Raw genomic sequence first — 16,630 nt, forward strand, 5'->3', positions numbered from 1 at the left:
CAAAAAGAAAAAAAAACGAACGCGTTATTCTCTCTTGGCCTTTCTCAGCTTTCTGGTGCAATTCGTGACGCGTTAATAGTGATTTCCGTGACCTCTATATTAGCATATTATCAATTGGTCCATATACGTGCAATATTGGATCTCAATTGTCTCCTGCACTACTTTGCCATGCAACCATCCACCCGTTCCCTCGTTTCTCACTCGGCTACTGTGCATGATCAACTAATTTCACTTCCTTTTGTATGTTTGCGACCGCGTAAGCGGCGATAACAGCGTGTAGCCGACAAGCGCGAAATCTTGATAGGTTCAACGCTTAGTATTGTCATTGTACACGTGTTTTTATAAATTGAGTGGCGAGGAGGAGACATCGCCCGCAGGAAGGCTAACGAAGGCGATGAGGCAAGCACGCTCCGTCTTCGAACGCGTGGCCATAGAGAAATATGCTATATTTCTCTATGCGAATAGGCTCGAGTGGCCACTCGAGCCTATTCGCGGCTCAGCAAGAAGGCTCTGACCAACCGCTAGATGGCGCACCCCTGTTCGCTTTTACTCTTCTGCCACGACATGCAATAGCGCCTCAGAAGGACAATGAAAATTCAAGTTTGGCATCAAATTTTCGCAAAAAAGAAACTTTATTGATTGGTGTGATTTTTCATATCCGCTCTACAACGTGTCACGCTGGGGGCGTATAATGCTTTGACCAGTCAAGTCTGACTAGAAAGTGTTGTTTTTCTACATTTATTTTGCACAAAGGGTACACATTCATGTGGTTTAGATGTGCTGTACATGTACTCCCTTCGTGGAAGCATGGGTGTGTAGTCTAGTGGTAAAGACAGTCGCTTTCGGAGCTTGAGGGTATGGGTTGAAATGCCAGTAGCGAAAAGAAAAACTTTTTTATTTTATTCATCTTGAATACATTATCAGCTCTGACCAGCCACTCGTGGCACTGAAAGCAGCACAGTAGCTCGGCCGCAGGGCTCTATATACGAGAGTGTCCACTCTTTATGTAAGTATGTTTCTCTATGGTGTGGCGGTAAGGGGCCCCTTAATAACAGACGTCAAGGCCAAGCGACAAAGGTGAAGCGTTCTTCTATCGTTTTTTTTGCGTGTTTCAATCTAGCGTACGCATGCATTTCGGTTAGCCAAAAATAATTAAGAACACACACTGCGAGCTCCCACATGTGCACTCGCAAGCTACAGGTTGTGGTTCCGTGTATTCGTTTATATCGAAATGACCAGGAAACAAGAAGTTGTTCCACAAGTAAAAACAACAACAACAACAACAACAACAACAACAACAACAACAACAACAACAACAACAACAACAACAACAACAACAACAACAACAACAACAAAACACATATCAAGTCGATTTACGCACTGACCAATGTCGCAAGACACCTCTGCAATCGAGTTGACTTCTCATGTTTCAGAAGCGCCCTGCCGGGGAGGGGGGGGGGGGGTGTCTATAGTGGCTACAGCACTCGGCTGCTGACACGCAGGTCGCGGGATCAAGTCCCAGGTGCGGCGGCTGCATTTTCGATGGAGGCGAAAATGCTGTAGGCCCATGTGTACAAATTTGGGTGCACGCCAGGTGGTCAAAATTGCCGGAGCCTTCCACTACGGCGTCTCTCATAATCATATGGTTGCTTTGGGACGTTAAACCCCACATATCAATCAAATCAACGTTTCAGAAGCACAATGTGTATTCAGGAGAGACTAGGAAGGAGACTGCTTTAAGTCAGTGTTTTCATGGCTCACGAGCAATTTTTGCACAAGTGCAGCTATAGAGAGAGGGGAGGGGGAGGGTGTAGGTGTACAGTAGCGTCCGAATGCGACTCGTTCACTTTTTATATGTGTGATGATTGTAAACGTGAAATCCCTAATACATCAATATGGTGGCACCACTGCACATCACGTATGTTATCTCTCTGCGTTTCTTTCGAGTGGAGCTTATACGCGTGTTTCGCTCAATGCAGATCCCGTTCCGCATGGCAGCGCTGAAGGAACACGAATGATCGATGTTACATATATCCTTGAGTAGCGAAGGCACGTGCAGCACACACAGGTGTACTCAGCTGTTTCGTGCTTCGCTGTTTTAAATCGCCTCTATACGGGTTTGTAATGTTGGACGCAACTCATGATCGCGGTCTCGAGGTCCTGAACGGATGTGGCGAAGCGTGCGCAAGTTGCAGTGAGAGTGTACGTGCCAGAACATACGCGTATACCGTGATTGTATATGTTTTTGTTGTCTCGTTTGCCTTGTATCAGAACCATCGAAGCGTGTGGCATTGGTGGCTGACACCACTCATCGATCTATAAGTGCGCGTGTATTTACGTACACAGCGTCTGGTTTGCGTCAATGGCGCGACTTCCGCGGCAAAGGCGCCTATCAACGACTGTTCTATAGTGCTGCGCTTTCGCAATCCAGTTGCAGCGCGCCAATGTGTGGGCCAGTGGTCGCCAGTAGTATTAGGTCGCAGAAATCTTGCTCGTGCGAGACACGTACGGACGGATTTTGCACCCCAAGGAGCAACGTAGAGGGTACAAGCAGATGGCCCGATAGGGTAACGTATTACGAACTGTTTCTATGCTCGGCAGGGGAGTGCTCGTAGTCAGCCAGAGGCCGGGCGTGTGTGGGTGTGCGCTTTTGGGCGAGCTGCGCTCCAAAATGAACGCGTGGGAGCCGCTTGTGCCTCTCGGCGAAAACCACTTCGTGCGACGGCGGCGATAAAGAAGCAGAGCTGCGAACGGCCGCCGCTAGCGAGGTGCGCTCTCTCTCACGACTGCTACAGCGCTCATGCAGCGACGGCATACGTGTTATGTATTCAGCAGACTTTTTCCAGAATGCTGCCACAGCAAGAAGGTGGCAAGAGCACACTGTAGTGACACGTAAACTTTTGCGCCAAAATAAACAAAAATATACAAAGTCAAGTAGATCGGTTTCGCCTCCCTCTCTCCCCACTCCCTCCACCACCGAAAAAAAAGGTATGATGGTGGCAAGACGGATAGCTCAACCTTGGTGATTTGCTGGCGAGCACCACTAATCCTATTATCAAGAAAGAGGCCAGAAAGTACCCCCATAGTTCAGTCTACAACAGCACGAATGGTGCGGAACGTACACGGAGAAATGCAATCGCTTACTGAAGTTGCTCGCCTCTGTGTATACATTTCTCTACTGGCGACATGGTGCGCCACCTGCACCTGTCATGCGCAGGCGGCATGACTTATCAAGGTCTGCATCTGCGAGGTGCTCACTTCGAGGCTTGTGAGCCGTTATCAAATGTTCTTCACAATTTCTGAGTTTCATAAGAATCTCTTAGCTACTTTTTGATAAAGGCGAGAATGCTGTAAAAACGTGTGCTCAGATTTGGGTGCACGTTAAAAAACCCCAAATGTTCGAAATTTCTGGTGCCATCCACTACGGCATCTCTCATAATTATATGGTGGTTTTGGGACGCTAACCCCCAGATATCGATCAATCTCTAAGCTATTGTCCGCACTAGAGCTGCTTATCAGCGCAACGGCTAGAGTGCGAGCACTTAACGGCAGTGGCCAAAGTATCCACGGTTCTCTTACAAGAGTCTCCTTGCTATCTTCTGTAAGAAAATATACACGAACGACAACAATACGTTAATGCAAATAAGATTCAGTGATTGATATGTGGGGTTTATTGTTCCAAAACCACTGTATGATTATGAGAGATGCCATAGTGGAGGGCTCCGGAAATTTTGACCACCTGGGGTTCTTAACCTGCACCTGAATCTCAGCACACGGGCCTACAGCATTTTCGCCTCCATTGAAAATACAGCCGCCGCAGTCGAGATTTGATCTCATGGCCTGCGGGTCGGCAGCCGAGTACTTTAGCCACTAGATCACCGCGGTGGGGCATGCAAATGGGCTGGCCACATAGACCAGTTTAGGTGGTGCTGTCGCAACACTGGCGAAATAAATAAATCTTCACATCTCACACATCTACCACTGCCGAACTCGTCACCCTGGGCTGTTCATTGGTGATAGACGCATGGCGAATGGGTCTTGCTTGAAGAGCCAAAGTTTTTAACAAAAATTGTCTGCAATATGTAAAAAACATACAAAAAACCTGTAAATTCAAAGGAACGCAAGGTCAGCATCTACGACTATTATTTATAGGTACGGAAGTATGAGTGTTAAAAAGGGGCGTTCTTATTTACGAGCGTTATTCGGAGATATTTATTACACGTATACTCGCGGTATTTTGGCTGTTTGTGAAAATCGGACAAGATATTTAATTTTGTTACATACTTACCTATGGTACGAATTGTTTAAATTCTTCATGCGTGCTTGTACGCAAGATTAGCTTTTGCCCACAGCTTCCTCCATCTTATCACATCAATTACAAGAGTGAAACAGTGTTATTACAGCGAAAGCTGTTATGATATCACGACTCCGGTCTCGCGCAGCGCCGTAGTTGTCCGCCGCCATGGTGTCCGTTACCTCATCTCGCGAAATTAGAAAAAAAAAGCTTGCACCTATGACACAGTGGGGCTTGAACCCGGGTCCACTGGGTGCCAGTCCAATATTCTACCACTGAGTAACGCCACGGTACTTGTAACTTGTCGTCAAAGCTGCCTTAGGCAGGCTTGATGTCGGGAAAACAATCGCGTTAATACGCCTTATCAAGCGTTTTACAACAGCGAAAGAACAAAGTCGTCTCACTATGTGATTAGCGTAACGAGTGGGCCGTCCGATGCTCCAACCCATTACAAAAGCTTGTTCTTGTTCCCCTATTAACTGTGGCGCATACTCACTTCAGCCATAATTCCTCATCGGCCTCAGCCACTGCATGAACAATTTGCGCGAAATTTCTTGCAAGTGTTTAACGGATGCGACGCTTCTCAGAAGATTGACAAAAGATAACATAGCGAATCCCGGCCTACTACCCAAAATATATTATTAAAGCCCCAGTGGGTATCAAGCAAGTGTGCATGCAGTATAGTTACCCAATGAGTGCTTTGAAAAGGCTCTGAAAGGCCGCTCTTCTAGCTTTCGCTGGCTATGCTGCACCTCATCTATGATGACGTTCATTTACGTCTACTTTGGTCAATACGTCTTTTCTTACTTATTGTTTCTTTTTTTCAGCGGATTATTTACCCGAATTTTGAAGCTGTATACAAAGAAACAAGTGCTTTTATGGATATATTAACCCCCTGAAATAAGCGTGCAAACGTGGACACGAGAGAATAGGCCAACGCTTGTTATACTCATTTCTTCTATGTTTGCGCTTTTATGACGAATTCTTACCGTTTAGCTCAACTCTCTGACATTCTAAGCTTAACGATGGAGCGCAGATACCTACAATTTACGCTTGCCACAAGAAAAGTTATAGAAATCGAAAATGATTGGGGTAATATTGTTGTTTTGGTCCGTAAAACTCAAGAATTGAAAGTTTGATTTCCCTATACAGCGACAGGTTCGTGCTGGCGGGATGGGCATACTTCAATCAATCAATCAATCAATCAATCAATCAATCAATCAATAGATTTATTGATCAAACAAATATTTGAGCAATCACTCAATCAGTTCTGTTTTTTTTTTCAATAGGACAAGTATGGAACTAAAAGCTCGAGTGCTTGACGATGTCCGGACCCCGTCACGCACTGGTTTACTGCTTTTTTTTTCATTCTCAGTCATCTTTGCATTCCTCGTCTCGCAAGCCAATCATACGCTCTTCTGATCAACAGCCCTGCCTTCTCCCTTCAATTTTTTTTCTATTCAATTCTCGACTGGAAATGTATCCAAAACAAGTAGCAGCATTATATACGGCTTCAGTCGATGCTCCAGAATAGACAATTTACTTTTTTTTATTTACCTTTTTGTTATTTTATTATAATCATTTTGATTTACTGTTGTAAATATAGTCTCCAAGCAGACGAAAGAAACACGCCTGACTTACAACTTGGAGGTTTTTTGCGAAGAAGTCCAGCTCGAATTAATATAATTAAACAAAGCCATGTGAATGTGACAAACATTTCGTCGCACGCATTATTCTTCGTATAAAAAACTTTTGCTCCCTCCTTATTTAGAAATGACTTTGCCACGGCTAAAAAGCGAACCCATGACCATGAAAATGCCGCAACCACTAACGGCTGGTGCTTGTATTGCGTTTAGTAAGAACAATATGCGTTATGCTGTAACTATGATGCGAATCCACTGTGCCGCAAATCCTGAGGATTTTCACAACCATGTGCGTGTCATTGCTGCGAGCCTTGCGTCAGGTGATACGGCATCCGACTCCACGTTTTTCGTGGCCCTAAACAGCTCCCACTCTTCGCGACCCACACGTGTTCGTTAGTCGTCGGTTGGTAATGCGGACTTCTTCAAACCATACGATGTTTCCCAACTACCCTCCTGGCGCTCTCTTTCTTTTCTACCTGCCGTGTTAGGCCGTGTCTTGTTCTTTAGGGGCGGAGCTCCTTAAGGCGTGGGTCTGTCCATCCTCTGCTGCCGCACGTAGCCACCGGTGGCACATACCCGCTCTAGAGCGGGTATGTGCCACAGGGGATGCGAGAGAGGAGATGGTGGTACTTGGAGTGTTCACAAGATGGACGCGCGGACAGACGCATAGACGGACCGACAGACAGACTAGCAGACGGATGGACGGATGCGCGGACCGGGTATGTGCCACACGGGATACGAGATGGCGATACTTGGAGTGTTCACTAGATGGACGCACGATCGGACGGGCAGACAGACTGGAAGACGGACGGACAGATAGACGGACGCGTGGACGTACGGACGGATGCACGCATGGACAGATGGTAGAACGCATGGACTGACGCACGGATTGTCACGTGGACGGACGGAAGCAAGAACTAACAAACGGATGGAAGCATGGACGGGCTGATGGATGCTTCGACCCATTCATCATCATTCACTCCGTGAATATGCTGTGATTTTTTTATCCTTGGATGGTCATGAGCGAACCCCCAAGTTGCCTCTGTTGACGTACATTGCGGTGGAAGTCTTCAGAAGGCACGTCAGATATTTTACACGTGCTCCCTGTGTCACCGTGCCTTCAGAGAACCGTCAAGCAACGTTCGCTAAAACTGTTGTCAAGTACAACGAAAAACTCCCCTCGCGCTTCACGATCGATGCCTCCTTGGTGCCTTATCGAGAGTGCATCTCAGTGTGCTGGAAATCCAGGAAAAAAGTGAGCCGTCGTCACCTGTGCTGAAGCAACTGTCCCTGCATGCTTATTTTGCACGAGAGGTATGCGGACAGTGTACACATATACAAAGTGTCCTACGTAACTTTAACCAGAGTTTAAAAATATGCCGGAACACGTAATTACGACGCGACCAAATGAATATTGCTCACCGTTGCCTGGAGTTAGACTATTTTTTGTGCGTGCTATGTCAGTGCGTGAGTGCGTGCTATGTCAATATCAACTCGTTGCTCAGGCAATAATTTGAAAAAAGGGGGAAAAAGACACCAAAGGGAAAACGCTGTACACACAACAACGCCTTCGCGACGCGATGGAAAGAAGGCAAGCTGTGGGGATAAAGAGGGACGCCGCGTCCATGGCACAACAACTACAGTCACCCCCTGTGGAGGAGACCAAAGGAGGCTCAAAACGTTGGATTCCTTCCAAATACAGTGGCTGGAGTCACTTCAGCTTCTGGAACTGTTTATTGTTTAACTCAGTGAGAAATAGTTCAGTCTAAAGCTTTACACGTGAGGCACTCATGATCATTAGCACCTAAAGCACAGAACAGTACATGTAACGGTCACCCATCACTTAGGAATTAGAAGTCTACAAAACTATTCGTGTGTTTTTATATCTTGACAAGCCGAATATGGGGTGAGCCAGGCAGCATACACGCACGCATACTCTATTAGTAAACCGCTGTCAGCAAACAGAGAACAGGTGGCCATAGAGTGCAAACTAAAGCTACGTAACCACTTCGAGATGTTATTCCAAAGTGGTTACATAGGTTTAGTTTGTTACCAGGCATTCCCTGCATTGTTATGTCAGTGCGTGAGAAACAGTTGGATAGGAGACCGAGTGAAACACGAGTTCAGGTTTCGTTTTTTTTTTTACAGCGCAAGATGTTATGAGATCACAACTCGGGTCTCGCGCAGCGCCGTATAGTTGTCCACCGCCGCTAGTGTCGAGACCCACGTCGTGCGAAATTAGACAATACGCCAGGCCTGCGTGGAAGGCACAGCACAGTCACAGCGAAAGCTAGAAGAGCGCCCTTTCAGAGCCTTTTCAAAATGCTCATTGGGTAACTACTGCAAGCACACTTGCTTCATACCCACTGGGGCATTAATAATAAACTTTTCGGTAGTAGGCCGGTATTCGCTATGCTATTTTTCGTCATCCTTCTGAGAAGCGTTGTATCCGCTAAACACTTGCAAGGAATTTCGTGCCAATTCTTCATGCAGTGGCTGACGACGATGAGGGTTTTCCCATGGCTGAAGTGGGTATGCGCCATGGTCAATAGGGGAACAAAAATAAGGTTTTGTAATGGGTCGGAGCATTGAACGGCCCACTCGTTACGCTATTCGCATTGTGCGATGACTGGTCGTTTTTCCGCTGCTTTAAAACGCCTTATGAGTCGTATTAACGCGATTACTTTACCCACATCAAGCCTTTTTAAGGCAAGTTTGCCAACATGTCACAAGCACCAGCATAGCTACCCGTTGCGGGGATTGCTAAAAGAAATTGTGTATACTGTCAGTTTTTTGAAATCCAGATTTACCTTAGAGTATTCGTATACTATTGACAGAACAAATTTAACCACTGCACTTGTGAATAACCTTTTCCCCGAAGCTATCTATCAAAAGCCATATTCGCTTCTGCCTGGTCACGATGTATTATTTCGTGTACGTAGAATGTGTATATCTCCTTCAGCGAAAACATTTTTCTTTAAACTGCCCACTTCTACGCTGCCAGTGAAAATGTGGCTGAATGAAAAATCAACATACGTACCCTGGACAGTGAATTGTAGACTCTGCAACCAACCCGAGACTATAGAGAATTGTTTTATTCATTGTTATGACACTTTTTCTTTTTGGGACATTCTAAAAAGAACGTTAAGAAAAGAACTTCCAATCAGAGCTCATGGCATTAGGTTCCTTCCGTTCAAAAAGAGTCTGACTGATAATACTCCTTACGACCTGTTTATGTTGTTGTGACTTTATCCATGATGAAAAAGTCGCATGATGGATAGACACGCCGAGCCACCACGGTTGATGAGATCTGTTTTCCGAGAAGCAGCTGCTCAAGTGCGCAGTGTTGTCGAGAATTTTGACCCCGTTCCGGAGTGGCTTCCCGTTCTTGACGCTTGTGTGTGCTTGCCTGACTTTTGATGAAGTATGCTGTGTGTACTTTACTGGTGATAATTTCATTCATTAAAAAAACCAGCATAGCTCAGTGGTAGAACACTGGGCTGGCACTCAGCGGACCCGGGTTCAAGCCCCACTGTGTCTTTAGTGCTAGGTTTGCCAACAATTCACAAGCACCGGCGTAGCTCTGTGGTTGAACACTGAGCTGTCACCTTGGCAAACCTGGGTTTTGAGTCTTTGGTCTCTTTAAAAGAAACTGTGTCTTTCTTGCTAGGTTTTTTTTTTTCTAATTTCGCGCGATGTGGTTATGGACACGGACGGTGGCGGCGGCGGACAACTGCGCGTGACCCGAGTTTGGATCTAATAACAGCTTTCGCTGTAAGAACCTAGTAATTATGACACAGTGAGGCTCGAACCCGGGTCCGCTGGGTGCCAGCCCAGTATTCTACCACTGAGACACGCAAGTGCTTGAGACTTGTTGGCAAACTTGCCTCAGGCAGGCTTGATGTCGGGAAAGCAATCGCGCTAATACGACTTATAAAGCGTTTTAAAACAGCGAAACTACAAGCAGTCGTCGCACAATGCGAATAGCGTAACGAGTGGGTCGTCCAATGCTCTAACCCATTACAAAAGCTTGTTTTTGCTGAGCTATTAACTGTGGCACATACCCACTTCAGGCATAATTCCTCATCGTTGTCAGACACTTCATGAACAATTGGCATAAAATTCCTCGCAACAGTTTAGTGGACCACGCTTCTCAGAAGAATGACAAAAAAAAGCATAGCAAATGCTGGCGTATAACCGTAAAATTTTAATTATGATGCCGTAATAGGCATCAAGCAAGTGTGCTTGCAGCAGTTTCTAAACACCTAATGGCTGTGTTCCAATACTCACCTTAGACGGCTAATTAGACAGCTATAGATGGACGGCGGCCATCTTAAGTCCTATTCCAATTCTCACGTAGCCGGCAAAGTAGACAGTTCCGAGAAGACCGCATCGTAGACAAATACGATGCAGGCTACTTTGCCGTCTAAACAAGATGGCGACTCAGCGAATCGCTCAGATAGATCAAATCTCGCCAGAATGGCCGTCTGCACACAAGCAGACGCTTTCCCAGACGCTCAATGTGAATAACGTTTATTTGTTTTTGATTTCAACACGAAATAAGTCAGAAAATACAACTGTTACGTTTGTTTCTTTTAGCTTTTTCTTCTCGACGCAAGGTGGCGCATCGTCGCGTAAAGGCTGTCTAAACATGTTGCGTAAAAGCTGTCTAAACAGCACGGGCTCAGTGCGGTCTTCTAAGCAGTCTGTGTAGACTTTCTACGTGCTGTCTAAGAATTGGAACACAGCCAATGAGTGTTTAGAAAATGCCCTGAAAGGCCGTTCTTCTAGCTTTCGCTGTGACTTTGCTACGCCTTCCGTGCAGGCTTGGCTTTTTTTTTTTCAATGTTTCTTGAAACTTTCCTGCTGAGCAACTTACAACGTTCTAGCCATGTCGTGCTGTTTTTGTGGCATTTATTATTTGTAGCGTCAATGCGCGCAGCTCACTACAAAAAAATGCTGACCTAAATAGGGTTTAGGGGCCCTTCTACAGAAAATGAAGTGGTGATAGTGATAGTGCACGAGATGGGTGCAGTAAGTGGGTGTTTCTGGCAGTGGTTGCCAACTCTTCCAGTGACGTGTTAATAATGTTCGCATCATTGGTTAGTAATTGGCACTGCCTCTCGTTCTACTCTGATTTGCTCAAATCTTTCAACTGTGTGCGTGCTTCCGACAACCATATTGTTTTTGCAACTGCCAGGAACTACTACTGAGGCTGTTATTTTTCTCTTTGCTTGCGTTTCAATTATTATTTCCGGTTTCACCCGACTTGTTTGTGTCGTTGGCTTGGGTCTGTCCTGGGCACCGAAAGAAGCAGCTCAAGTGGCTGTGCAGTTGTGGTTATTATGGAAGCGCATTTGGACTTAATAAGTGGAAACCAGGATGACTGCGTGCGTGAGCGTACTCAAGGCGTAATGAATAAGAAAGTTGATCGATCAGTAATAGCGCGCTATCACCCAAGCATTGTAGTAATTCTTAACCAACGTTGTCACTTTTGTTCCTACAATCGCAATACTTTATGAGTTCATGGTTTTTTAATACTAATTATACAAAAAAGAAATAGCAGCCGTGCTGATATTCCACAGAAGATCAAGCAGCTTGGTGATTCAGTGCTAATAATAGTAATAATCCATCAATCAATCAATCAATCATTTCTTTAACGTGTCTTGGAACGATCAAGAGGTCCTAGCGCAGGCGCACGCAAAAATAAAATCATACAAATAAACAATAAAAAGAATAATTATCAATAAATCTACACAAATAAATAATACAATACAGACACTCTTCAGTAAAATTAAATAAACAGTGAAAACACACAGAAAAAGAAATCAGCGCAAATTAGAAAGAATAAAAAGACGAGACTAGAATCATAGAAGGGAAGTGAAAAATGAAGGAAACCTTCCTGAAGGACGCAAAGAGAAGAATCTGCACATTGTGTAGAGCTGAGATAAAAACAATGACAGAGGACTGTGAAAACATCATCATAAGATTTAACGTTATAAAGGCTTTGTATTCTGTGAACGGTAGTGTTGAAAGAAGTTGGCAGGTACATGAAATGGTCCATTCTCTCTGGTTAACTTTCTCAGAATAGAAAATCCACAACTGAGAAGTAAGGGGAAAGATCGCATACCGTGAAATAATAATAATAATAATAATAATAATAATAATAATAATAATAATAATAATAATAATAATAATAATAATAATAATAATAATAATAATAATAATAATAATAATAATAATAATAATAATAATAATAATAATAATAATAACAATAATAATAATATTAATATAATAATAATATCTGCGGTTCAACGTCGGAAGAACACGCGTGCATCTGCGTTGCTCTTTTACATAAATCACCAGCCGGCGGCCACTCACTGCCTTTGCTCTTTGCACGATTTTATGGAAAGCACGCGCGAGCAACGAAGGGAGGAGTTGCGAAGGCTCTCTCCACGCTGGTATGCACGCAAATGTGAATAACAGCCCATCGCGTAACGCGCTAAGCACGCCTCGTTGCAACCTCGCCGTCGTCATTGCGTGCAATATCGTTAAGACAACGCCCAGCTACTTCTTCTCATTGCTAATGGACTCCTCTGCTATGGCGTCCAACGGTGACGCTTGGAATGCGCCTACTGCATGATGAAGCTAGGCGTATACGCGCGCCAAGCGAAACTGAAATATTCTTGTGATCCATGTACTTGTTGCAATGAGCTCCTGCATGGAAGGACAAGCACTTTCTCTGCAAGCATACTTCTTGCTTCGTTTGCTCGGGAAAACATGGCACGCCAAGTTACCGCAAGCTGCCATTAACACCCTCTACAGTTGCTCGCCGCTCATAACGCCTCCTCATAGTACATCTCCTGGAGCAAAACGTAAGGTACAACGGGATGCTGCAAGCACATTCATTTGTATAAGGAGATATTGTGCCTTTAAGCGAGGTATTGAGGCTTAATCCCTTCAGGTATTTTATGATTTCGCGTTTATGTGTCACGGGTTGATTGACGTATGAGGTTTGACGTTCCAGAACCATCATATGTTTATGAGAGACGCCGTAGAGGAGGGCTCCGGAAATTTTGCCCACCCGGGGTTTCTTAACGTGCACCCAAATCTGACAACACGGGCCTACAACGATTCCGCCTCCATCGAAAATGCAGCCACCGCAGCTGGAATTGAGCCCCGCGACCTGCGGGTCAGCAGCCGAGTACCTTAGCAGTATACCACCGCGGTGGTGCGTTGGGTACTTTTGTCCAACCAAGGTTTGATATCGCTTACTATGCGAAAGCAAGTGATAAGCTAAGCGTCATACAGGGATTAAAAGAAATCAATAATTAGAGCATACACAAATATATATATATATATATATATATATATATATATATATATATATATATATATATATATATATATATATATATATATATATATATATATATATATATATATATATATATATATATATATATATATATATATATATATACCGACTGTTCAACAATCGCCTACTACCCTTCTCCCTCCCATCCGTCGAGCGATTGAACAGGAAATAGCGGAGGTAATGCCTGCGTACCACCCTCCACAGCCTCCGGCTCCTGCGCCCCTGAGTTACGCGCAAGTGGTCGCCAGGCCGCCCCAAGTCGTTCCAGCACCCGCCCCTCTGACTTACGCCGAAGCTGCCGCTCGACCTCCGTCCTTTGCAGCGGGTGTGCCCGCTACGTATGTTGACGTAACCCCTCAGCCTCAGTTTCAGTCCACCATGCAGCCACCGTTCCGTCCATCAGCCCTTGCGACATGGGTGAGACCTACCCCGCACCTCCACCAAATTGTTAAGGCGTTTATTAGCCGGCAATGAGCGAGAATATACAATGGCGACAGTCACAGCCAAGCACGGGCTCTCAGCGCGAGCGGCGTCCTTGTTGGGTAGCCCCACTAGAAGGTACTCAAGAGCTCGACCCATTTCCGAGTTCGGAGGCTTCGCTACAATTTATATATATATATATATATATATATATATATATATATCTATATTTATATATATATATATATATATATATATATATATATATATATATATAAATATATATATATATATATATATATATATATATATATATATATATATATATATATATATATATATATATATATATATATATATATATATATATATATATATATATATATATATATATATAAGCATATGCACACACACCAGATACGTACAGTCACATGTATATATTCAAGCATTCGTGCGATGAGTTAATTATTTCATGGGGGCGTATACGTGTGGGTGATTGTGAATGTGTCGCGTGTTTGCGCTCTAATTTTTTTAGTGATATACCAACTAGTGCAACAACAAGTTCTTTGCCATACAGAAAATTCTTAGTCACGTTAATTCTTGAGCTTCGTGAATGAGCATATATGTGTAGTAGACGAGCATATACATGAAATAGCGCATTAAGAAATGCATTTGTAAATGCATTTATAGTCCTTTATGTGTATTTGCCAAGGCACCTGCCCTATTAATATCAGTGGTATTTGTTGTCTTACTGACTGCACATCAAGCTTCTGGTTAGCTGGCACGTAAATACTTGTATTATGCTTGCTTATATCGCTATAGCGTGGGTGTCACTAAGTGTCAATCTGTCTTCCTCTCCAGTTGTCACGGCCACCTCCATGCCTCCACCTATTGGCACCTTTCAAGCACTACAAGCGCCAGAGAGCGCTGATGGGGCCAACTCAGTGCCAAGCGAAGTTGTTGACACGAGAGCCAAAACCGAACGGTTACGTGAAATCAGCACCGAGGTCGAGATCACAAACGCGACCGACACCAGCGGCCACCTACATGCCACCGACAACGTGGTGAAGAATTTGTCGAAGAACGTGGTGGTGAAATCTGCATCTACCTTTCAACCGGCAAACGCAGAAGAAGATGATGCCTCTATTCTTGACGACGACTCTACACCAACATCAGCGGGCCCTAGTTCATCGGAGGAGTCCCGAATGGAAGCACTTAGGTCAATGGAATCGGTGACAATACGACCAGAAGAGGCAGTTGACGATGCCAAGGAGCAACAACAGAACTTCCCCAAGGAGCACTCGGGCACCTTAGTGGCGCGCGGACCCGAGCCTGACAGGAGTGAGTATGACGCAAGCTACTTGGGAACACTTCTATTGCGATATGAGATGGTATACGACCTTTGTCGTTTCGCTTCTACAAGATATGAACGCAACTGAAGTAGGTATAACGTATATAGATTGGGCTAGTTCGAGCATACTCATGATGACCAGGGCAAACAAGACACGTGTCGTGTACTTTCTTGCGTTTCGTGTCTCGTTCGCGCTCGCCCCCAAGAAATAGATGCTTTTTCAAGGAACTTAGCGAACAAATAGCAGCCCAAACAAGTAATTTGAGGCCACCTTGAGTGGTTAGGAGGTGCACATCACAAAAAGTATGCTTTCCCTTCCCCAGTGCAGGGTACCAAACCAGACACTTGCTTTCTGGTTAACCTTCTTGCCTTTTATCATACCATATCTCTCTCTCTCTCTCTCTTTGAGCGTCGCCTTCAAAATAGCGTAATCGGCCCCCGTGCGTATCACCTCCAACCGTGCTTCCAGGAAAGGATGCGTAATAGTGGCCCTTTAAAACTATCCTAGGTAAAATACTTATAACAAATGCAGTTGTGAAGTGTTCACTGTGCCACTATTCTCCATTGCGGAAGTCTCTGAAGTACCCGCTACAAGTCCGCAAGGTACGAGGTGCAGCTGCACACATTTTAATTGGTTCTCATCTTCAAACTACCCACGAATTGTACAAATTACATGTTAGGATGCCTGGTGCTATACTATGATTCTCTCAAGCAATATCACATCCGTTACTCCTCCCAGTACATGACATTTTGATGGGGCCCTCTTCTTTTTTTTTCTTTATTACGAAGCAGTTTCAAGCACTGGTGCAGCTCCGTGGTAGAAGCCTTAATTCGATTCTCACGCCCGTGTTGACGCCGGTGGCGAAATCCAGTCGAGAGTGTCCATATAATTGCTATCGCAATAATATCCTTGTGCGCAGGCCGGCGTCCGGAGTACGACTTCGACAACCCGACAAGCGGCGGCACCAACGTCTACATCGTGGCTATCGTGGGTGTCGTGCCAGCGGCCGGAGCGGTCATCTGGTGCGTCCGAAAGATGATCGCCAAGAAAAGGGAGGTCAGTGTATGCAGGCATACTTTACCTAACACCACCTCTACCACTGCTGTACTTCTACAATTACTGTAGAAATTAGCGTGATTGCCATATTAAGGAAGAGACACGCAAGCGCAACAAGTTCAAGAATATTCACTCAAGGTCCCCATAAATTAGCTATCGTAGCTTTCAAGCATGATGTGTACTGTTTCGAGAACACTTTCGTTGGGCTTTGTTTGTGACAATAATTAGCCAAAGTCGTCAAGTTGTGTGCGTTTGTACTCGACATAAATCAGCATTTTTAGCCACAGCGCAATGTGCAGTCAAACCGAATTATATTGTACCCCGGTAAATCAAGTTATCTTTTATATAGAAGTGTTTTCTAACACAACAATGATTTAACGTCAATGCGTAGAGAAAATCTACAGCTACATCAGACAAAAATGGCTGGAACACTTCGTATATTGAAACACTCAAAGAAGTTAGCGTTCCATCACAATAAGCTGGCTTC

The 16,630-nt window shown here is 44.6% G+C and overlaps 1 protein-coding gene across 2 annotated transcripts in view; it reads left to right on the forward strand.

The window, feature by feature from the left end:
• Positions 1 to 16,630, forward strand: part of LOC119161507 (uncharacterized) — a 61,675-nt gene that overhangs the window by 17,653 nt on the left and 27,392 nt on the right. For both annotated transcript variants that reach the window (XM_075879132.1, XM_037414025.2), the window contains exons 2-3: positions 14,597 to 15,076; positions 16,007 to 16,143. In XM_075879132.1, the coding sequence (XP_075735247.1) occupies positions 14,597 to 15,076; positions 16,007 to 16,143 (617 nt within the window). The remainder of the gene's footprint in view (positions 1 to 14,596; positions 15,077 to 16,006; positions 16,144 to 16,630) is intronic.

Source organism: Rhipicephalus microplus, chromosome X, assembly GCF_043290135.1.
Source record: "Rhipicephalus microplus isolate Deutch F79 chromosome X, USDA_Rmic, whole genome shotgun sequence".
NCBI classification, from domain to species: domain Eukaryota; kingdom Metazoa; phylum Arthropoda; class Arachnida; order Ixodida; family Ixodidae; genus Rhipicephalus; species Rhipicephalus microplus.